This window comes from Macaca nemestrina, chromosome 20 (assembly GCF_043159975.1).
Source record: "Macaca nemestrina isolate mMacNem1 chromosome 20, mMacNem.hap1, whole genome shotgun sequence".
Taxonomy (NCBI): Eukaryota; Metazoa; Chordata; class Mammalia; order Primates; family Cercopithecidae; genus Macaca; species Macaca nemestrina.
The window spans coordinates 18,518,553-18,540,520 of NC_092144.1; the positions used below are offsets into that span (position 1 = coordinate 18,518,553).

Below are 21,968 nucleotides of genomic sequence, written 5' to 3' on the forward strand. Positions count from 1 at the left end.
AACTCCTGGCCGCAAATGATCTGCCCACTCGGCCTCCCAAAGTGCTGGGATTACTGGCGTGAGCCACTGCGCCTGGCCTGATTTCATTTTCATGAGTTAAAATGAACTGTGCTTAGCCACCCATGGCGTAGATTCCTGGATTAGATGCCACAGCTAGAGGAAGAAAGCACAGGTTTGTTTTTTTTTTCCTTTTTTTTGTTTTTGAGACGGAGTCTCACTCTGTTGCCCAGGCTGGAGTGCAGTGGTGCGATCTCAGTTCAGTGCAAGCCCCGACTCACACGTTCACGCGATTCTCCTGCCTCAGCCTCCTGAGTAGCTGGGACTACAGGCGCCTGCTGCCACACCCAGCTAATTTTTTTGTATTTTTAGTAGAGACAGGGTTTCACCGTGTTAGCCAGGATGGTCTCGATCTCCTGACCTCGTGATCTGCCCGCCTCAGCCTCCCAAAGTGCTGGGGTTACAGGCGTGAGCCACCGCGCCCGGCCTCTTTTTTGTTTTTTTGAGACGGGGTCGTGTTCTGTTGCCCAGGCTGGAGTGCAGCGGTGCAATCTCCACTCACTGCAGCCTCAACCTCCCAGGCTTAAGCGATCCTCCCACCTCAGCATCTCGAGTAGCTGGGACTAGAGGTGTGTGCCACCAGACTCGGCTAGTTTTTGTATTTTTTGTAGAAATGGGGTTTCACCAGGTTGCCCAGACTAGTCTCAAACTACTGGGCTCAAGTGATCCTCCCACCTCAGCCTCCCAAAGTGCTGGGAGTACAGGCGTGAGCCCCTGCGCCCGGCCGTATTTCTTTTTTCTTTAAAGAAGAGGTCTGGCTGTATCACCCAGGCTGACCCTGAACTCCTTTTCAAGGCATCCTCCCACCTCAGCCCCCGGAGTAGCTGGAACTACAGGCGTGCACCACCATGCCCAGCTCTAGAAACTCCTATTTCTTTTCTTTTCCTTGAGCTAAGGAAGATACTGTCTGTCTGGTCACACCTTGTCCCACCAAGGGGGCCAAGGCTGCCAATGGCAGAATGCTGCTCCAACAGCAGGGTTTCTTGTCTAGGCACCTTCGCCCACACAACCAAACAGCAACACACCAGGGGAACTGCCAGGAGCATCGTTCAGCCACCACCAAAATGGCCTACAGCCCATGTCAGGGGCGAACAGCATATCTGTGCAAAGTCGAGGAACTTCCAAGGCCAACTGGGCAACCCAAGCAACCGGAATAAGGCTTGGGAATACAGTCATGAGGAACAGAATCAAAGCGCAGGAGGCAAGGGTTCAGTAACAAAAAGAAACACCAGCCGGGCATGGTGGCTTGCATCTGTAATCTGAGCACTTTGGGAGGCTGACGCAGGTGGATCACCTGAGGTCAGGAGTTCGAGACCAGCCTGGCCAACATGGCGAAACCCCATCTCTGCTAAAAATACAAAAACTAGCCGGGCGAGTTGGCAGGCGCCTGTAGTCCCAGCTACTCGGGAGGCTGAAGCGGGAGAACTGCTTGGACCTGAGAGGCGGACGTTGCAGTGAGCTGAGATCGCACCACTGCACTCCAGCCTAGGTGACAGAGTGAGACTCTTGTCTCAAAAAAAATTTAAAAATAAACAGCCTTATCTGTGCTTTGGGCTTCCCCCTGGCTGCCATCTACCCCACTGGCCCATCTGTGGTCCTGGCTGTGGGACAGAAATGCTGGTCCTTGGAAGCATCTTCCAGAATCCTTATCCCCGTCTTCTGTGGCAGCTGGGGAGGGGCTCAGCACAGGGAAGAGATCCACCTGGGGCCCTGGCCAGGTTAATCGTGGTAGGGTGGGGCTTACTGGGCAGATGGCTGGGATGCCTCTGAACGCCCAGGAGGCCAGAGCAGCAGAAGGTGGCCCTGCAGCGGAGAGGCTGTGGCGCGCTCACCTGCAGGCGTATTCCACAGTGTAGATGGCTCCCTGGCTCTGCTCCTCCCAACGCTGCATGTCTGCCTGTAGGGGGCGCAGGAGATGTTTGGCAAGGGAGGCCACCCCCACCTAGAGGGCCTTCCTCCCAGCTCTCTTGGTTGGGGCTCCCCTGAGCCCGCAGGGTGGATGCAGAGAACTTTCCTCCTGCAATTTCCTTCCCTCACAGGTCTGGGCTTTCTGTGAACACCTGGCCACTATGCCTCAGGGCCTTCGCACAGGCTGTTCTCCCTGCCTGGCACACCCTTCCCTTAGATCATCAGACGGCTGCCTCCTTGCCACGCGGGTCATAACTGTTACAGAATAGTATAGTTTGGCTGTGTCCCCACCCAAATCTCACCTTGAATTGTAGTTCCCATGATCCCCGTGTGTTGTGAGAGGGACCGGGTGGAGATAACTGAATCATATAGGCAGTTCCCCTCATCCTGTTCTCCTGATAAGTGAGTTCTCACGAGATCTTGTGGTTTTAAAAAGGGGCCTCCCCCTTCATGGGGCACTCATACTTCTCCTCCTGCTGCCATGTGAGGTAGTACGTGTTTGCTTCCCCTTTTGCCATGATTGTAAGTTTCCTGAGGCCTCCCCAGCCCTGTTGAACAGTGAGTCAATTAAATCTCTTTATAAATTACCCAGTCTTGGGTATGTCCTTATAGCAGCAAGAGAATGAACTAATAATACACACATCTTACCACCTCCTTCAAAATCTACCCCAGATCTGTCCACCACGCCTCCGACCTGGCTCTGCCACCACATGCCTCCTTACTGGTGTCCCAGCCTTGACTCCTGCCCTGACAGCCCCTGCTCCTCCCAGCAGGCCCCAGCTCACCTTGTGCTGGGCCAGCTCGGGGAGGGAGCGACGCACGTGCTCCTGCAGCCGGTACAGGGCCACGGACGGCTCGTTGGCCAGGACGTAGACGCTCTCAGTGAACTTGTCCGTGACTGGATACAGGGTCCACAGGTGGTAGGGGTCGGGCGGGTATGGGGAGACAAAGCATCAGCCTCCTCATTGCTCAAGTGTTGAGTCCAGCCGGAGCAAAGGGGGCATCTGGTGTATCCCTCAGCAGCTAGGTCACCCCTAGCCCATGACAGGCTGGAGGAAGTGGTCACGGCAGGGCTCACTCAAGAGGACATTAACGAGGCTGGGTGCGGTGGCTCACGCCTGTAATCCTAGCACTTTGGAGGCTGAGGTGGGCAGATCACCTGAGGTCAGGAGTTCAAGACCAGACAGGCCAACATGGTAAAACTCATCTCTACTAAAAATACAAAAATTAGCCAGGCATGGTGACGGGCACCTGTAGTCCCAGCTACTCTGGAGGCTGAGGCAGGAGAATCACTTGAATCTGGGAGGTGGAGGTTGCAGTGAGCTGAGGTCATGCCATTGCACTCCAGCCTGGGCAACAAGAGCAAAACTCCATCTCAAAAAAACATAAAAAAATAAAAAATTTTAAAAAGAGGACATAAATGAGAGGACATAATGAGTGATGAGTTCATAAGGAGTAAACTTTTTTTTTTTGGAGAGTCTTGCTCTGTCATCAGGCTGGAGTACAGTGGTGCAATCTCGGCTTACCACAATCTCCGACTCCCTGGTTCAAGTGATTCTCCTGCCTCAGCCTCCTGAGTAGCTGGGATTACAAGCACGCACCACCACGCACAGCTAATTTTTATATTTTTAGTGGAGACAGGGTTTCACCATGTTGGTCAGGATGGTCTTGATCTCCTGACCTCATGATCTGCTTACCACGGCCTCCCAAAGTGCTGGGATTACAGGCGTGAGCCACCGTGCCTTGCCAGCTTGATTGAACTTTTTTTTTTTAGAGACAGGGTCTCGCTCTATTGCCCAGGCTGCAGTGCAGTGGTGCGATCACAGCTCACTGCAGTCTCGAAACTCCCAGCCTCAAGCCATCATCATACCTCAGCCTCCAGAGGAGCTAGAACTACAGGTGTGAACCACCATGCCTGGCTAGTTTTTTCATTTATTTATTATTATTATTATTATTTTTTTTTTTTTTTTTGAGACGGAGTCTCGCTCTGTCGCCCAGGCTGGAGTGCAGTGGCTGGATCTCGACTCACTGCAGGCTCTGCCTCCCGGGTTTACGCCATTCTCCTGCCTCAGCCTCCCGAGTAGCTGGGACTACAGGCGCCTGCCACCTTGCCCAGCTAGTTTTTTTGTATTTTTTAGTAGAGACGGGGTTTCACCGTGTTAGCCAGGATGGTCTCGATCTCCTGACCTCGTGATCCGCCCACCTTGGCCTCCCAATATTATTATTTTTTGAGACGGAGTCTCACTCTATTGCCCAGGTTGGAGTGCAGTGGCACAATCTTGGCTCACTGCAAGCTCTGCCTCCTGGGTTCACGCCATTCTCCTGCCTCAGCCTCCCGAATAGCTGGGACTACAGGTGCCCGCCACCACGCCCGGCTAACGTTTTATATTTCTTAGTAGAGACGGGGTTTCACTGTGTTAGCCAGGATGGTCTCGATCTCCTGACCTTGTGATCCGCCCACCTTAGCCTCCCAAAGTGCTGGGATTACAGGCGTGAGCTACCGCGCCTGGCTCATTTTTTAAAATAGAGACAAGGTCTTGTTATGTTGCCCAGGCTGGTCCTGAATTCTTGGTCTCAAGTGATCCTCCTGCCTCGGCCTCCCAAAGTGCTGGGATTATAGGCATGAGCCACTGTGCCCGGACCCCGGTGAACTCTTCTCATGTTTCCCTCTCAAACCCACTGGTAGTGGACATTGCTGCCTACTGCACTTCCCGGCATTCTTTTTGCCCCCGTGACCACACCGGGGACTCTTCTTCAAAGCATGCCCACAGGACCCGAAAGTGCCTGGAAGTTCACATCCCAGGAGGCCCTCAGCTGCCACTCACCAGTGAGGGATATGAAAACCTGTGTCCCTCGCTGGGCACTGGAACAACAACCTGGAGCCTAACTTATCCCCCTGGGCTCCTGTGCAGGCCCAGGCTGAGGCCTCCCTCTGCGGATTTTACCTGAGGTGCCCCTCACTCAGCCTCCTCACCAGCCAGCCGTGCCCTGTTTCCCCTTCTCCCCTGCAGATGTCTCCTGATGAAATTTTTTTTTTTTTTTGAGACAGAGTCTTGGAACATGCAGGGCCCTGCATGTTCCGGCTGCTGCTGACCTCCCTGCCTTTCTTGCCCTCCATCCCTGGCTCTTCGTTGGACCTCCCAGCACTGCCCAAAATAACTTTCTCACTGCCCAAGAGGACGAGGTAGGAGGATCACTTGAGGACAAGAATTTGAGACCAACGCCGGGTGTGGTGGCTCACACCTGTAATCCCAGCACTTTGGCAGGAGGATGGGTTCAGCCTAGGAATTCAAGACCAGCCTGGGAGACATGGTGAAATCCCACCTCTACAAAAACGTACAAAAATAAGCTGGTCATGGTGATCTATACCTGTAGTCCCAACTACTCAGGAGGCTGAGGTGGGAGGATTGCTTGGGTCTGACAGGTGGAGGTTGCAGTGAGCCATGATCATACCACTGCACTCCAGTCTGGGCAACAGAACAAGACTCTATCTCAAAAAAATAAAATAAAATAAAATAAATGCCTGTATGTGACCAATCGCTCCTTTATTCATTACAGCAGAGCTCTGAACACTCTGTCACCTCAGAGCCTTTGCACCTGCTATTCCCACCCAGAGACACCATTCCGTCACTGGCTCTCCTTCATCCCTCAGGTCTGCTCAAATGTCGCCTCCTGCGCAAGACCCTCCCTGACTACCAAGCTTAACAGATGTCCCCTCCACCTAATTCAGGAGCTTGGCATTTTGTTCCTTTCTTTTAATACCAATTTCAACTGATTAGGTTACATGATCACAAGAAAAGCTAAAAGCTTGAATTTGGGAGAGCAGGGCTTCTCTGAGCCTCAGCTTCCTCATCCGCAAAAAAAGAATAACAGCACCTGCCTCAAGGTTTGCTACGGAGATGAATCCAATGCCATCACCAGGGTGATTGCTCAGGAGAGAGAACCCAGGCATGTCTGGGAGTCAAAGGAGGCTAACACGAGTCTCTCCATCTCACCACTGTGCCTTGAGTGGCAGAGCCCAACCTGCCACCTCCAAACTGTGTGACCTCTTACCAGATAAGCCTCCTCACTTTGAATGTGAGCATAACAGCCAGGGGTGATGGTCCATGCCTGTAATCCCAGATGTTTGGGAGGCCGAAGCAGGAGGATCACCTGAGATTGGGAGTTTGAGACCAGCCTGACCAACATGGAGAAACCCCGTCTCTACTGAAAATACAAGATTAGCTGGGCATGGTGGTGCATGCCTGTAATCCCAGGTATTCGGGAGGCTGAGGCAGGAGAATCGCTTGAACCCGGGAGGTGGAGGTTGCAGTTAGCCATGATCATACCATTGCACTCCAGCCTTGGCAACAAGGGTGAAACTCCGTCTCAAATAAAAAAAAAAAAAAAAAAGAGGAAAGTGAGCATAACAGACAGGGCATGGTGGCTTATGCCTCCTACTCTTGCCTTCCGTTATCCATGGTTCCCGAATCTGTGGATTCAAACAACTGTGGATGGAAAATACTCAGGAAAAAAAAAAAAATCTACAAAGTTTCAAAAAGCAAAACTTGAATTTGCCCTACACTAAGCACTTCTTTGAATCCATGTGAATGAAGTGATGTGTAGGCCTGTATTATGTACTCTAGATGTGAGTAATCTAGAGGTGATTCAAAGTATAGGGGATTAGCTGGGCGCAGTGATTCACACCTGTAATCCCAGCACTTTGGGAGGCCAAGGTGCGCGGATCACTCGAGGTCAGGAGTTCAAGGCCAGCCTGAGCAACATGGTGAAACCCCGACTCTACTAAAAATACAAAAAAATTAGCCGGGCATGGTGGTGTGTGCCTGTAATCCTAGCTACTCAGGGGGCTGAGGTTGCAGTAAGCCGAGATCCCACCCCGCCGCGACACTCCAGCCTGGGTGACAGAGCGAGACTCTGTCAAAAAAAAAAAAAAAAAAAATTAAAGAATTAGCCTGACGCGGTGTGCGCTTGTAGTCCCAACTACTGGAGAAGCTGAGGCAGGAGGATTGCCTGAGCCAGAGAGATTGAGGCTACAGTGAGCCATGATCGCGCCACTGCACCCCAGCCTAGGCGACTGAGTGATACCTTGTCTCAAAAAAAAAAAAAAAAAAAAAAGGAAACAACACGCACAGCGATTACTTTACCCCGGGGATTCTGTCAATGCATTACAAATATCAGATAGTTGAATTTTGTTTTTTGTTTGTTTTTTTTAGACAGGGTCTCACTTGTCACCCAGGGCGGGGTGCAGTGGCACGATCACAGCTCACTGCAGTGCAGTCTCGACCTCCCGAGCTCAAGCAATCCTCCCACCTCAGCCGCCCAAGTAGCTGGGACCACAGGCGTGTGCCACCACGCCCAGTTAATTTTTTTATTTTTTTAGAAACGAGGTCTCGCTATGTCACCCAGGCTGGTCTCGGGCTCAAGCGATGCTCCCGCCTAGGCCTCCTATAGTGCTGGGATTACAAAGGCGTGAGCCACCACTCCCAGCCTCAGCTACTGAATTATTGAAACAGTCCTGGGGGGACGGGTAATTAAAGCAGATACGGGGCCTTTCTACAGGTTTCAAAACTAGTCAGCGGCCGAGCTCGGGTTGGACGGCAGTTCAATCACTGCTCCTCGCACGGTCCCTCTGCGCCCGGCCTTTGTAAGGCCGCCCCTCCACGAGTTCCCGGCCCCCTCTGTCCCGCCCGGAGGCCCGCACCACCTTTCTTCCCCTTGAGTTGCATCTCTGGTTCCTCCATAGCGACCGCGGCCGAGCGAACCGGGAAACGGGACCGGAAGCCTGGAGGCTGGGACGGCCACCTAAGTCTTCCCTGCTGAAACTGGACGCCGCACGGTTCCAGTTCCGGCGTCAGAGGGCCCGCCCTCCCCGCTCCTCAGTCTTCGCGGACAGGAAAGGGGCTGTGAGACGGAGGGAAGGAGGCACACCCGGGGGTGGGGCAGTGAGGAGGGGGCGCGACGCCCCTGAGGCTGGTAGAGGGACACCCAGGCAGGAGAGGGGGAAGAACTCTCTCCCTTTCTGAACCCTCTTTTCCCTGAGAGACAAGCTGGGGGAGCCCTCCACGCATTACCCACTCGGACCGCATAAACTCCCTTCTTTAGCCTTCTGCCCCCGCCCTTGCTTATAAGCCTTTGAGACCGCAGAAGGGACCTTGTGGAACGGGACGGCAAAGGTACGTTGCCCCTTTAAGTTCCAGACGCCCCGCGTACTTCCCCTACAGCTTCTTCTTGAGATAGCCCCGCCCATCTACCCGAAGCCGGAGTCGATTGGCTCCCTCTGGAAAAATCTGTGGGCGGGGTAAAGGTAAGCGGGCACAGGCGCTGTGAAATTCTCAGAGCCCATTAGGCCCCGCCCATTCCCTCGGAGTCGGTGAGGAGGGGAAAAGAAGGCGCAGGCGCAACTGCCCTCCCAGGGACCCAGCGGAACCCACGCCCTCCCCTAAGTCTTAAAGGGCTAGAGGCAGTACTTACTGCTTGGGCCCTTCCTCACTTTTGGGGGGCGGGGTGCGCACGCGCAGTGGGGGAGCTCTGGGGTGGGGGTAGCGGTCGAGTATCAAGTTGCTTTCTGCCCTGGCAGAGGAAGCCGGAGCGCTGAGGGTCCAGTCTCCAGCTTGCCTCCCGCTATATCCATTGGAAGAGAAAAGTTTGTGACTTGGGCCCCCAAGTTTTGAGAGAACTGGGCTTTAGGCGCGGGGGGACAGAGGAGGCTCGTGGGGAGGTGAGTGGACCTCCTGGATCGATTTGGGAAGCTCGGGTGGGAATGGGACCAATCACACCTTTGTTGAGCCCTCACTCATTCTGGGGAACCCCCCCCCAACAACCATAGCGAATATTTATTGAGCTCCGCCCTTAGCAGACCCCTGGATAAGCTATGTACAGACGTAATTCGTTGTACGGCTCATTTCCACATTTTGTCGTGGAGGAAATTGAGGCTCAAAGATTAAGTCACATGCTCAAGTTCTCACGGCCTATAAATTGAGGGATTCGAACCCAGACAGCTGACCCCAGAGCCCTGGCTTTTTTTTTTTTTTTTTTTTTTTTTTTTTTTTGAGACGGAGTCTTGCTCTGTCCCCCAAGCTAGAGTGCAGTGGTGTGATCTCTGCTCACTGCATCTCCACCTCCCGGGTTCAAGCAATTCTCTGCCTCAGCCTCCCAAGTAGCTGGAATCACAGGCACCCGCCACCGCACCTGGCTAATTTTTGTATTTTTAGTACAGATGGCGTTTCACCATGGTGGCCAGGCTGGTCTCGAGCTCCTGACCTTGTGATCCACCCACCTCAGCCTCCCAAAGTGCTGAGATTACAGCCGTGAGCCACCGAGCCCAGCCAGAGCCCAGGCTTTTAAACATTGCACATTGCAGGTGCTTTGGTGGTGGGGGAGGGTAGACCTCAAAAGCAGTTGGACTCTGGTTTTCATTTCCCTGGCTCTGGTGATTAACCTGGATCTCAGTTTACCCACCCTCACAATGCAAGGCTAGGTATGCAGTCGGTGCCTACTTTATTATAGCTGTTGATAATTATTGTCATCTCTCCCTGTCTGACACCTCCACCAGCGTTCCTCATGGAGCCTACCCAGCCTGCAGAGGACCTCATCCTGACCCAGCTGCCCCCTGCCTCAGAACTTGGGGACCCTGAAGACCCGGGAGAGGAGGCCGCAGATGGCTCAGACACTGTGGTCCTCAGTCTCTTCCCCTGCACCCCCGAGCCTGTGAATCCCGAACCGGATGCCAGTGTTTCCTCGCCACAGGGTAGGATACCTCCTCTGGGATTGGCCCTCTGGGATTCCATCACGATGGATTGTCAGACCCCAGATGGAACCTTTGTCTTGCTTTCGTTTTTTTGTTGTTGTTTTGTTGTTTTTTGAGACGGAGTTTTACTCTTGTTGCCCATGCTGGAGTGCAATGGCACGATCTCAGCTCACTGCAACCTCCGCCTCCTGGGTTCAACTGATTCTCCTGTCTCAGCCTGCTGAGTAGCTGGGATTACAGGCTCCTACCACTATGCCCGGCTAATGTTTTTGGTATTTTTAGTAGAGACGGGGTTTCACCATGTTGTCCAGGCTGATCTTGAACTCCTGACCTCAGGTGATCCACCCACCTCGGCCTCCCAAAGTGCTGGGATTACAGGCGTGAGTCACTGTGCCCAGCCTGTTTTTGCTTTTTTTTTTTTTTTTGAGACGGAGTCTCGCTCTGTCGTCCAGGCTGGAGTGCAGTGGCCGATCTCAGCTCACTGCAAGCTCCGCCTCCCGGGTTTATGCCATTCTCCTGCCTCAGCCTCCCGAGTAGCTGGGACTACAGGCGCCCGCCACCTCGCCTGGCTAGTTTTTTTGTATTTTTTAGTAGAGACGGGGTTTCACCATGTTCGCCAGGATGGTCTCGATCTCCTGACCTCGTGATCCGCCCATCTCGGCCTCCCAAAGTGCTGGGATTACAGGCTTGAGCCACCGCACCCGGCCTGTTTTTGCTTTTTGATACAGGTTCTCGCTCTGTTACCAAGGCTGGAGTGCAGTGACGAGATCATAGTTCACTGCAGCCTCAACTTCCTGGGCTCAAGCTATCCTCCTACGTCACTCAGCTCCCTAGTAGCTGGGAGTATAGGCATGCAACCGCACCTGGCTAATTTTTTTCTTTTTTTGTTTAATTGAGAGGCAGGGTCTCACCATGTTGCCCAGGCTGGTCTTGAACTCCTGGCCTGAAGCGATCCTCCTGCCTCAGCCTCCCAAAGTGCTGGGATTTACAGGTGTGAGCCACCATGCCTGGCCGGGACCTCTGTCTTTATGACCCACTAATAGGATGTGTCTTCCTTCTCCATTCAGGAAGGGTTTGTTTCTTTTTTTTTTTTTTTTTTTTTACAACTTTGTATATATTTTTTTGTTGTGATAAACTATACATAACATAAAAGTTTGCCATTTAAGCCAGGATTGCAGTACCATTCAATATCAGTAAGTACATTCACAGTGTTGCGTAACTACCACCTCTATCTAGAATATTTTCTTTTCTTTTTTTTTTTTTTTTTTTGAGACAGAGTTTCGCTGTTGTTACCCAGGCTGGAGTGCAATGGCACGATCTCGGCTCACCACAACCGCCGCCTCCTGGGTTCAAGCGATTCTCCTGCCTCAGCCTCCTAAGTAGCTGGGATTACAGGTATGCACCACCATGCCTGGCTAATTTTGTATTTTTAGTAGAGACAGGGTTTCTCCATGTTGGTCAGGCTGGTCTTGTACTCCCGACCTTAGGTGATCCACCCCCCTCAGCCTCCCAAAGTGCTGGGATTACAGGTATGAGCCACCGCGCCTAGCCTCTTTGTTTTTTGAGACAGAATCTCGCTCTGTAGCCCAGGCTGGAGTGCAGTGGCTCAATCTTGGCTCACTGCAGCCTCCACCTCCCGGGTCCCAGTTCAAGCAGTTCTCCTGCCTCAGCCTTCCAAGTAGCTGCAATTACAGGAACGCACCACCATGCCCAGCTAATTTTTTGTTTTTTTAGTAGAGATGGGGTTTCACCATATCGGCCATGCTGGTCTTGAACTCCTGACCTCATGATCCGCCTGCCACAGCCTCTCAAACTGCTTGGATTACAGGCGTGAGCCACCACGCCTGGCCTATCTAGAATAGTTTCATCACCCCAAAAGGAAACCCCATACCATAACAGTCCCTCTCCAATCTCCTTCCACCCATCCCTGGCAACCAATCTGCTTTTCTATCTATTTAGATTATCCTGTTCTGGGCGTTTCGTACCAGTGGGATCATAACACTATGTGGCCTTTTGTGTCTGGCCCCTCTCACTCAGCATCACGTTTTCAGAGTTCATCCACATCATAGCATGGATCAGTGCTTCCTTCGTTTTTTTTTTTCCTTTGAGACCGAGTCTCGCTCTGTTGCCAGGCTGGAGTGCAGTGGTGCGATCTCGACTCACTGCAACCTCCGCCTCCCAGGTTCAAGCGATTCTCGTGCCTCACGAGAATCCAGCTACCTCTCAAGTAGCTGGTTTACAGGCGTGTACCACCATGCCCAGCTAATTTTTGTATTTTTTGTAGAGATGGGGTTTTGCCATGTTGTCCAGGCTGGTCTCCAACTCCTGGGCTCAAGTGATCTGCCAGCCTCCACTTCCCGAAGTGCTGGGATTACAGGCGTGAGCCACAGTGCCTGGCCCTTCCACCCTTTTTTTTTTTTTTTTTTTTTTTTTGAGGCGGAGTCTCGCTCTGTCGCCCAGGCTGGAGTGCAGTGGCCGGATCTCAGCTCACTGCAATCTCCGCCTCCTGGGTGCATGCCATTCTCCTGCCTCAGCCTCCTGAGTAGCTGGGACTATAGGCGCCCGCCACCTCGCCCGGCTAGTTTTTTGTGTTTTTCAGTAGAGACTGGGTTTCACCGGGTTAGCCAGGATGGTCTCCATCTCCTGACCTCGTGATCCACCTGTCTCGGCCTCCCAAAGTGCTGGGATTACAGGCTTGAGCCACCGGGCCCAGCCCACACCTGTTTTTAACTCTTTGAGGGTAGATAGCTAGGAGTGAAACTGCTGGATCAGATGGTCATCCTGTTTTACTTACTGAGGAACTGAGGATTTATTTTTGATTAGAGTCCAAGAGTATGCCTAATTTAGTTCCCTCCCACAACCTTTGTTGCTGCCACTCCTGTCTGGAATGCTCTTCCTACACTTCTTCCTATAGCTAACTCCCCTCCCCTCCCCTCCCCTCCCTTCCCGCCTCCGGGTTTTTTTTTTTTTTTTTTTTTTTTGAGATGGAGTGTCGCTCTGTCGCCCAGGCTGGAGTGCAGTGGCGCAATCTCAGCTCACTGAAAGCTCTGCCTCCTGGGTTCATGCCATTCTCCTGCCTCAGCCTCCTGAGTAGCTGGGACTACAGTTCATTTTTGGGTTTTTTGTGTTTTTTTTTTTTTTTTGAGACGGAGTCTCGCTCTGTCACCCAGGCTGGAATGCAGTGGCCGGATCTCAGCTCACTGCAAGCTCCGCCTCTCGGGTTCATGTCATTCTCCTGCCTCAGCCTCCCGAGTAGCTGGGACTACAGGCACCCGCCACCATGCCTGGCTAATTTTTTGTATTTTTAGTAGAGACGGGGTTTCACCGTGTTCGCCAGGATGGTCTCGATCTCCTGACCTTGTGATCCTCCTGTCTCGGCCTCCCAAAGTGCTGGGATTACAGGCTTGAGCCACCGCGCCCGGCCTTTTTGTGTTTTTTAAACGGAGGTTTGCTCTTGTTGCCCAGGCTCCCCTCCCTTCCCTTCCCCTCCCCTCCCCTCCTTTTCCCTCTACCCACTCTTGAGATGCCTCCCGGAGTCCCCTCTCTTGAGACGGAGTCTTGCTCTGTTACCCAGGGTGGAGTGCAATGGCACTATCTTAACTCACTGCAACTCCTTCTCCTGGGTTAAGGCGATTCTCCTGCGTCAGCCTCCCAAGTAGCTGGCATACGCCACCACACCCAGCTAATTTTTGTATTTTTAGCGGAGACGGAGTTTTGCCATGTTACCCAGGCTGGTCTCGAACTCCTGACCTCAGGTGATCGCCTGCCTCGGCCTCCCAAAGTGCCGGGATTACAGGCGTGAGCCACCGTGCCCAGTACCTGTAGCTGATTTCTTTGACTTCCTAAGATCTCGGTGGTGTCACCTTGGGGAGGCCCTCCAGTTACCACATTGCCTAAGAAGGACTTATTCCTTGTGCTCCCTTCTTTCTGTCCTCTTCTACCTGCTTTTAATTTTTTTTTTTTTTTTTAATTTGAGACAGAGTTTCGCTCTTGTTGCCCACGCTGGAGTGCAGTGGCGTGATCTCTCTCACTGCAACTTCTGCCTCCTGGGTTCAAGTGATTCTCCTGCCTCCCGAGTAACTGGGATTACAGGCATCTGCCACCACGCCTGGCTAATTTTGTGTTTTTAGTAGACATGGAATTTCACCATGTTGGTCAGGCTGGTCTCAAACTCCTGACCTCAGGTGATCCACCTACCTCAGCCTCCCAAAGTGCTGGGATTACAGGCGTGAGCCACCGTGCCCAGCCTTAAGTTCTTTTGAACACTTATTTCAACTTGAAGTTTTTTATTATGTCTCTATTTCTGATGCACCTACTTGACCCCAGACTCCCTAGAAGGCAAAAACTGTGTCTTGTTTGCCCAGAACATTGCCAGGAAGGGAGGAGAAAGATGCATCCTAGGTATTCAAGAGAGTAGAGTGAGTGAATGGTGGAGTCCCAGGCACTGCCTTGGGTAGCTCCAAGACCCCAGGGAGATACCAAAGGCAGTGGCATGGTGGTTCGTGCCTGTAATCCCAGCACTTTGGGAGGCCGAGGCAGGAGGATCGCTTGAGCCCAGGAGTTTGAGACCAGCCTGGGCAATATAGCAAGACTCCATCTCTACCAAAATAATTTTTTTTTAATTTGCTGGGTATGGTCGTACCTGTAGTTTCAGCTGCTCAGGAGGCTGAGGTGGGAGGGTGGCTTGAGCCCAGGAGGTTGAGGCTGAAGTGAGCTGTGATCACACCACTGCACTCCAGCCTGGACAACAGAGCAAGACTCTGTCTCAAAAAAAAAGCCCAACAGCCAGGCTTGGTGGCTCAAGCTTATGATCCCAGCACTTTGGGAGGCTGAGGCAGGTGGATGATTTGAGGTCAGGAGTTTGAAACCAGCCTGGCCAACATAGCGAAACCCCGTCTCTACTAAAAATACAAAAATTAGCCAGGCGTGGTGGTGGGCGCCTATAATCCCAGCTACTTGGGAGGCTGAGACACAAGAATCGCTTGAACCCAGGAGGTGGAGGTTGCAGTGAGCTGAGATCACACCATTGCACTCCAGCCTGGGGGACAGATCAAGACTCCATCTCAAACAACAACAACAACAGCAGCAGCAAAAAACCAAATGGGCTTCTGTCCTGAAGCCTCAGAACATCTACCGAGGGGAAACTGAGGCCTATTGTCTCTCTCCCAGCAGGTAACTCCCTGAAGCACTCCACCACTCTCACCAACCGGCAGCGGGGGAACGAGGTGTCGGCTCTGCCGGCCACCCTAGACTGTGAGTGAGCCCACAGTCCCCAACAAGGAGAGGAGTAGGAGGGTGGGAGGGCCTGTGAGGAGCAGTTATGGACAGAGGGTAAACTGAAGCACAGAGAAGCAAGGGGACGACTGAGGACTCTGCCTCTGTCCTGCCCCAGCCCTGTCCATCCACCAGCTCGCAGCGCAGGGGGAGCTCGACCAGCTGAAGGAGCATTTGCGGAAAGGTGCGTGTCCACACACGTGTGCAGGCATGTCCGCGCCTGGGTGGTGTGCATATGGGTGTCCATGCCCACTCATGACGCTGATGTGACCTGTGAGTGTCCACGTGTGTGCTTGTATCTACCTGTCTGTGTGACCTTGTCCATGTATGTCCATCGACGTACACTCCCCTTCATTCCTGTCTAACCCCAGCCCCCCACCTCGTCCCCCTTTGGCAGCACTGGGGATAGGGGGCAGGGGTGCAGCCTGGTGGTATCGCCTGCCCCCTCCTGCCAGGTGACAACCTCGTCAACAAGCCAGACGAGCGCGGCTTCACTCCCCTCATCTGGGCCTCGGCCTTTGGAGAGATTGAGACCGTTCGCTTCCTGCTGGAGTGGGTGCGTCCCAGCCAAGCTGGGCAGCTGGGGGGTTCCCGGGGGTCTTAGGGTGGGCTGGGTTCTTGGCTGTGTTTGCTGGTGCCTTGTCTTTGAGATGCGGCTGCTGGCTGGGTGTGGTGGCTCGTGCCTGTAATCCCAGCACTTTGGGAGGCTGAGGCGGGCAGATCACTTGAGGTCAGGAGTTCAAGACCAGCCCGGCCAACATGGGTGAAACCCTGTCTCTACTAAAAAAATACAAAAATTAGCCAGGCGTCGTGGCGGGCACCTGTAATCCCAGGTACTCTGGAGGCTGAGGTGGGAGAATTGCATGAACCCGGGAGGTGGAGGTTGCAGTGAGCCGAGATCGTGCCACTGCACTCCAGCCTGGGCAACAGAGCGAGACTCCGTCTCCAAAAGCAAAAACAAAAACAAAAAAAAAGATGCAGCTGCTGTGGGTACCCCAGGATTCCTGGGTATGCCCCAACCCATCCCATCACTGCCCCTTCTTCTCCTTGCAGGGTGCCGACCCCCACATCCTGGCCAAAGAGCGAGAGAGCGCCCTGTCGTTGGCCAGCACTGGCGGCTATACAGACATTGTGGGGCTGTTGCTGGAGCGTGACGTGGACATCAACATCTATGACTGGGTGAGGGACTGCCCTCCCCCAGGACCTCTCAGCCTCCGGGCCTTCATTCCTGCCTCAAACATTCACAGAGCACCTGAAAGATGCAGGCCTGCTCTGGGTGCCGAGAACACGAGACAGCCCCATTCCCAGCCTCACAGAGCAGAGCTCCCCATGTGGGGAAGGCAGACATGGAAACAGGCAGCTGAGATGCAGTGAATTGCGCTATGATGACAGATGCACAGGTGGCTGCAAGAGCCCCGTGTGGCCAAGGGAAGTCAGAGAGGGCTTCCTGGAGGAAGGTGTCTAAGCTTAAGACCCCAAAAAGTGAGATGGGCCCAGTGACGAGCAGGAGGAGGAACCACATTCTATTGGAGGCCAGAGAGTACAAGGCATTGTGAGAATGAGGAAGAGGTAAACCTTTGGTTTTTCCTGCCCCTACCCACAACAGAATGGAGGGACGCCACTGCTGTACGCTGTGCGTGGGAACCACGTGAAATGCGTTGAGGCCTTGCTGGGTGAGTGGGAGTCGGGACTGGCCCCAAGGGCCCCAGCGCTCCAGCAGGCCCTGCGGGGATCCTGAGGGTAGGGAGACGCCCGAGCATTGCTTGAAGAGTTATTGGAGCAGGTGGTCACTGCCTGCTCTTCTCGGAGGGTGGATCAGAGGGGAGGAGGTGGTAGGACCACACGGGAGTCAGGGTCTGGGTCTAGGATCTGGCCCAGAGACTGAGCACCTCCATCCTCCATGGCTCAGAGACCCTTCAGCCACGTTCTTCAGTGGAGACCGAGATAGCAGAGGTTAGACTCTTGTCAAAAGGCCACATGGGCAATAGGCAGACCCACGACTGCATTGTGGGGAATGAGGGGTGCCATGGGATCTCCCAGGTCCCCAGACCCCATTCTGGGCTCCCAGGCCCCACCCTCTAGCACCCTCCCCTCTCCCTTGCAGCCCGCGGTGCTGACCTCACCACCGAAGCCGACTCTGGCTACACCCCGATGGACCTTGCCGTGGCCCTGGGATACCGGAAAGGTCGGCCTGAGACACACAGGGCAGGAATGGGGTCCCGCCTGGGCACATCCCAGTCCTGGCTCCTGGGGCTCCGCATGTGCTGGGGTAGGGAGGACAATGGGTGTCAGTGACTGGGGCCATGATGTGGGACACATAGGCATGGAGAGGCCCAAAGAGGGGCTTCTCATCAAAGAGCCCCAAAGTGGCCAATGGAAGTCAGAGGGCTTCCTGGAGGAATGTTTCTTAAGCTTGAGACCCCAAGAAGTGAGATGGGCCCAGCCCTGGGATGGGGAGGTCAGGGAAGGATTCTGGGGGACCTGAAGGGAGGGAGAATGGCATCCAGGTGGGAGGACTGGCCCCTGCGGAGGCCTGGCAGTGAGGACACCAAAGGGTAGGCAGCCAGGCCACAGCGCACAGAGCCATGGAGGCCGCCCCTCTCCATGGCGGGCAGTAGGTTTGAACAGGGACCATGGGCAGACCCGAATTTGACTCCATTTCCTCTGTCACAATGGGACCCCAACTTCCCCATCCATAAAATGGGGAGATCCCAATTGAACCGACCCCCTGGGTTCATGGTAGGGATGGAGGGCTTAGGAAATATCCCCCCACCTTCCTTCGGAGTTTTACTGTGTTTGGGATGGAAATCATTCCTCATCCCTCCTCTCGTTTTCAGGGGGTTTGTTTTTGTTTTGTTTTGTTTTTCGAGGCAAAAAGTCTTGCTCTATCACCCAGGCTGGAATGAAGTGGTGCAGGCAGAGCATGGGGCAGGCAGAGCTTACTGCAGCCTCGACCTCCCAGGCTCCAAGTGATCCTCCCACCGCAGCCTCCTGAGTAGCTGGGACCACAGGCATTCATCACCACGCCTGAGTAATTTTTTGTTGTTGCCTTTTTTTTTTTTTTTAGACGGAGTCTCGCTCTGTCACACAGGCTGGAGTGCAATGGCGCGATTTTGGCTCACTGCAACCTCCAACTCCCAGGTTCAAGCGATTCTCCTGCCTCAGCCTCCTGAGTAGCTGGGATCACAGGCGTGCACCACCATGCCTGACTAATTTTTTTATTTTTAGTAGAGACAGGGGTTTTACCATGTTGGTCAGGCTGGTCTCGAACTCCTGACCTTGTGATCCGCCTGCCTCAGCCTCCCAAAGTGCGGGGATTATAGGCATGAGCCACAATGCCTGGCTGTGGTGTTGTTGTTTTTTTTTTTTTTTTTTAGAAGAGACAGGGTCTTGCTATGTTGCCCAGGCTGGTCTCAAACTCCTGGGCTCAAACCATCCTTCTGCCCCAGCCTCCTAAGTAGCTGGAACTACAGGCATGTACCAGTCTACCCAGCTAATTTGTAAAATCTTTTTAATGTATTTTTTGAGACAGAGTCTCGCTCTGTCACCCAAGCTGGAGTACAATGGCATGATCTCGGCTCACTGCAACCTTTGCCTCCCAGGCAAACAATTCTCCTGCCTCAGCCTCCTAAGTAGCTGGGATGACAAGTACCTGCCACCACACCCGACTAATTTTTTTTTTTTCTTGAGATGGAGTTTCGCTCTTGTCGCCCAGGCTGGAGTGCGATGGTACGATCTCGGCTTGCCACAACCGCTGCCTCCCAGGTTCAAGCAATTTTCCTGCCTCAGCCTCCCAAGTAGCTGGGATTACAGGCATGTGCCACCATGCCCAGCTAATTTTTTGTATTTTTAGTAGAGACAGGGTTTCTCCATGTTGGTCAGGCTGGTCTCGAACTTCCAACCTCAGGTGATCCACCCACCTCAGCCTTCCAAAGTGCTGGTATTACACGCGTGAGCCACCGCGCCTGGCTGCACCTGGCTAATTTTTGTAGTTTTAGTAGAGATGGGGTTTCACCATGTTGGCCAGGCTGGCCTTTCCTGACTTCAAGTGATCCGCCCACCTTGGCCTCCCAAAGTGCTGGGATTACAGGTGTGAGCCCAGCCTGATTTTTAACTTTTTTTGGTAGAGACAGGGTTTTGCTATGTTGCCCAAGCTGGCCTCAAATTCCTGAGCTCAAGCAGTCCTCCCCTCTGGACCTCCCAAAGTGCTGGGATTACAGGTGTAAGCCACCACGCCCAGGCCCATCTTTTCATAAAAGTCACAATTCACACATTTTGCTTGGTAAGAAATATTTTTATATTAATAATTCTGAAAAGCTATAAAAATGCATTTTTACTAACTTAGGGGAAGTTGAGGTTCCTGGGATGGGGCCTAGGTTCTCCCAGCTTTGCTCTGTAATGCAGGTCTCTGTAGGGGTCCTTGTTTGTTCCCTAAGGGGAGAGCGCAGGTTGGCATGCGCCTCCATGCCCCTCCTGATTCAAACTCACAGCCCACCTTTTCCCTGCCCCATCTCAGTGCAACAGGTGATCGAGAACCACATCCTCAAGCTCTTCCAGAGCAACCTGGTGCCCGCTGACCCTGAGTGAAGGCCGCCCGCTGGGGACTCAGACACTCAGGGAACAAAACGGTCGGCCAGAGCTGGGGAAACCTAGAACTGGCTTCAAAGGCAGCTCCTGGACAGGTGGTGGGAGGGGACTCTTCCCAAGAGAAACCAATAAACCTTCTGTGCAGAATTTGAGGGACTTTGCTGTGCTTCCTGGAGGGCTTCCTGGAGGAGACAGCCCCCAGAGGTCTCACACCTTCTCCCCAAGCACCCGCAGGTGGTAGATGACCACACGGCCAAAAAAGTCAGTGGCATCCTCAAATGTCACCTTCAGCCGGTCCACTTCAGCAGCTGGCATGGGGAAAGTGTGATCGTGGGCAGTCAAGGGAAACAGGTGATTTCTGGTTTCCCACCCGCAGGCCCCCACCTCTTTCAGACCCAGCTCAGACTCCACTGATGTGGGCAACCTGGGGAAGCTGCAGGCCCCTCTAAGCCTCTGACACAGAACAGGTGGTCATCAGCCCCATTTTACAGAAAAAGTGATGGAGTCCTAGAGGTCATGTGTTCAAGATCACACATCAGGGTTCCCATTCAGGTTTGGGTGAGTCCAAAGGCACAGACCACCCCACCCCAGAAGCAGGGGCAGGATATCTGAAGTGAGTTGCTGTCCTCAGGGTAGAAATCTGCAATCTTGCGGAGAGCCTGACTGCCCTGTGAACCTTCAGCAGAGAAAGGCAATGAGTGTCTGGGGTGACCCCTGGAACCCCCGCCACCCAGGGCCTCCTAGTACCTTCCAGGCAGCCCCGGCGACTGGAGAAGCCACCCTGAAACTGGATCTGCAGCTGGGAGACACGGATGAGCTGGGGAAACTCCAGTGTCACCCACTGGGAGGGGCCCTGGAAGCAGACAGGAAAACTGAGGCACAAGCTCATTGCAGGCAGGGCCCTGCTATGCCTATCTCATTCACACAGTCCTTGTTGAGGGGGAGAAGAGAGAAATTCGGCACTTGTTCCTTTCCTGGCCACCTATGGGGGCCCCCTGACGTTCTCAAGCCATGAAATCTGAATCTGAATCACCCCAGAGATGAAGGGTCGAGGGAGGAGCCTCACCTGGTCTGAGTTCCAACATGTCTCCTCATCCTGGTCGAAAAGATGTTTTTTTCCAAACTGCCGGGTGTTGCGATTCAGCACCGAACTCACCCTGGAGGCACCAGGATCAGGGCAAAAAGAGGGGCTGAGACCAGCTCTCAGCTCCGCGGAGGGCCTGACCTCCACAGCTCTGTCCACTGAGGGCTCGACCCCAGGCTTAGGGCTTCGCCACTGCCTGTCCCCACAGACTCTTACCTGCTCACTGTCTCTGGACAAACCAAAGAGTGGGTCATGTCGGTTCCACAAGACCTCGCAGGGCTTAGGATTGGGCACAGCCTTGGTTCGAATCCCGGCGCCTCCTCAAGCCACAGGGCGGCGCGATCTCGGCTACGCCTTGGCCTGCACGTCCTCACCTGTAACTTGGGAGGAGACCCGCCACTCCTTCGCCCACCCCAGTCCTAAAAGTCGCCTCGATCAATCCCCTGCCGGAAGATTTGGGAGAGAGGATCAGGGAAACCGCCAATGACCGGAGGCCGGGCCTCTCAAAGAAAACAGATTTCCCGCGGGTTTCGGGGACGGTGGCTTTTTGTGTGAATCTGTTTCTCTGCGAACAGAGCTCTTGGAGCCAAATGTTGGGACCCGGAACCGCGTGGGCTCGGCGCATGCGTGTTGTAAATCCGGAGCCCACAGTAGCCGCTCCTGGGGCAAGTCTTGATTTGACCCCGCCCCTTCATGCTCGCTTCTTAAAGGGCCCGGGTTCAATGATTGAATTTACCTTGGTTTCCTCGAAGCTGTAGGGAAAAGGCTGGCTGCGCGCGCGGGGCGCTGTCCTTCGGCGCGCGAAGGTGTAGAGCACTGGTTTTGACTGATTTTGGAATCCGAGAGACTTCCTTTTTTTTTTTTTTTTTTTTCTTTTTGAGGTAGGGTCTCACTGTCGCCCAGGCTGGAGTACGGTGGTGCGATCGCGGCTCTCTGCGACCTCTGCCTCCCAGTCTCCAGCAGTCCTCCTACCTCGGCTTCCCGAATAGTTGGAACTAGCAGGCGCGCACCACCACGGCCAGCTAATTTTTTTTTTTTTTTTTTGTAGAGATGAGGTTTTGCCATATTGCCCAGATTGGTCTCGAACTCCTGGGCTCAAGCGATACGCCCACTCTCGCCTCCCAAAGTGCTGGGATTACAGGCGTAAACTACCACGCCCGGCCAGGGAGACTTCCTATGACAATGTCTTTCTTCCTCTCTAACCTACTCTACCCTAACCGCTACCGAACGCTAAATGCAGCTTGGGAATCCCTGAACTTCACTGCCTCCCGGAGGCCAAAGGCAGAGTTGTGGAAAAGGCCACGATGTTGG

The 21,968-nt window shown here is 53.7% G+C and overlaps 3 protein-coding genes across 30 annotated transcripts in view; 1 reads left to right on the forward strand and 2 right to left on the reverse strand.

Annotated features, from left to right (window-relative positions):
* LOC105469980 (BLOC-1 related complex subunit 8) overlaps positions 1-7,855 on the reverse strand; it is a 48,923-nt gene extending 41,068 nt beyond the window's left edge. For 7 of the 11 annotated variants that reach the window (XM_071087019.1, XM_011729866.3, XM_071087020.1 and 4 more), the window contains exons 1-3: positions 7,670-7,855; positions 2,751-2,863; positions 1,890-1,954 (exon numbers count right to left, since the gene is read on the reverse strand). In XM_071087019.1, coding sequence (XP_070943120.1) covers positions 1,890-1,954; positions 2,751-2,863; positions 7,670-7,706 — 215 coding nt within the window. In that variant the 5' untranslated portion in view covers positions 7,707-7,855. Of the gene's footprint in view, positions 1-1,889; positions 1,955-2,750; positions 2,864-7,669 lie in introns of those variants that run through there. The other 4 variants (XM_011722678.2, XM_011723928.3, XM_071087016.1 and 1 more) reach the window with 4 other exon arrangements.
* A 143-nt stretch (positions 7,856-7,998) lies between these two features.
* On the forward strand, positions 7,999-19,720 carry LOC105476120 (regulatory factor X associated ankyrin containing protein). 18 transcript variants are annotated; one of them, XM_071087023.1, is made up of 11 exons: positions 7,999-8,138; positions 8,543-8,683; positions 9,518-9,712; positions 14,882-14,965; positions 15,105-15,170; positions 15,442-15,542; positions 16,040-16,165; positions 16,593-16,659; positions 17,091-17,255; positions 18,677-18,799; positions 19,503-19,720. In XM_071087023.1, exons 3-11 carry the CDS (start codon positions 9,526-9,528, stop codon positions 19,571-19,573), a joined length of 990 nt encoding a protein of 329 aa, XP_070943124.1. In that variant the 5' UTR covers positions 7,999-8,138; positions 8,543-8,683; positions 9,518-9,525; the 3' UTR covers positions 19,574-19,720. The 18 variants fall into 18 exon arrangements, with proteins under 18 accessions (XP_070943124.1, XP_070943139.1, XP_070943140.1 ...); XM_071087038.1 differs by lacking the exon at positions 18,677-18,799 and having other exon boundaries at positions 17,091-17,171; XM_071087039.1 differs by lacking the exon at positions 18,677-18,799 and having other exon boundaries at positions 14,885-14,965; positions 17,091-17,171.
* NR2C2A (nuclear receptor 2C2 associated protein) lies at positions 19,260-21,502 on the reverse strand. The gene is made up of 6 exons (XM_071087040.1): positions 20,874-21,502; positions 20,640-20,730; positions 20,321-20,426; positions 20,182-20,249; positions 19,787-19,897; positions 19,260-19,417 (listed from the first exon to the last, which is right to left on the reverse strand). Exons 1-6 carry the CDS (start codon positions 20,909-20,911, stop codon positions 19,328-19,330), a joined length of 504 nt encoding a protein of 167 aa, XP_070943141.1. The 5' UTR covers positions 20,912-21,502; the 3' UTR covers positions 19,260-19,327.
* Between the last annotated feature and the right edge of the window lie 466 nt (positions 21,503-21,968).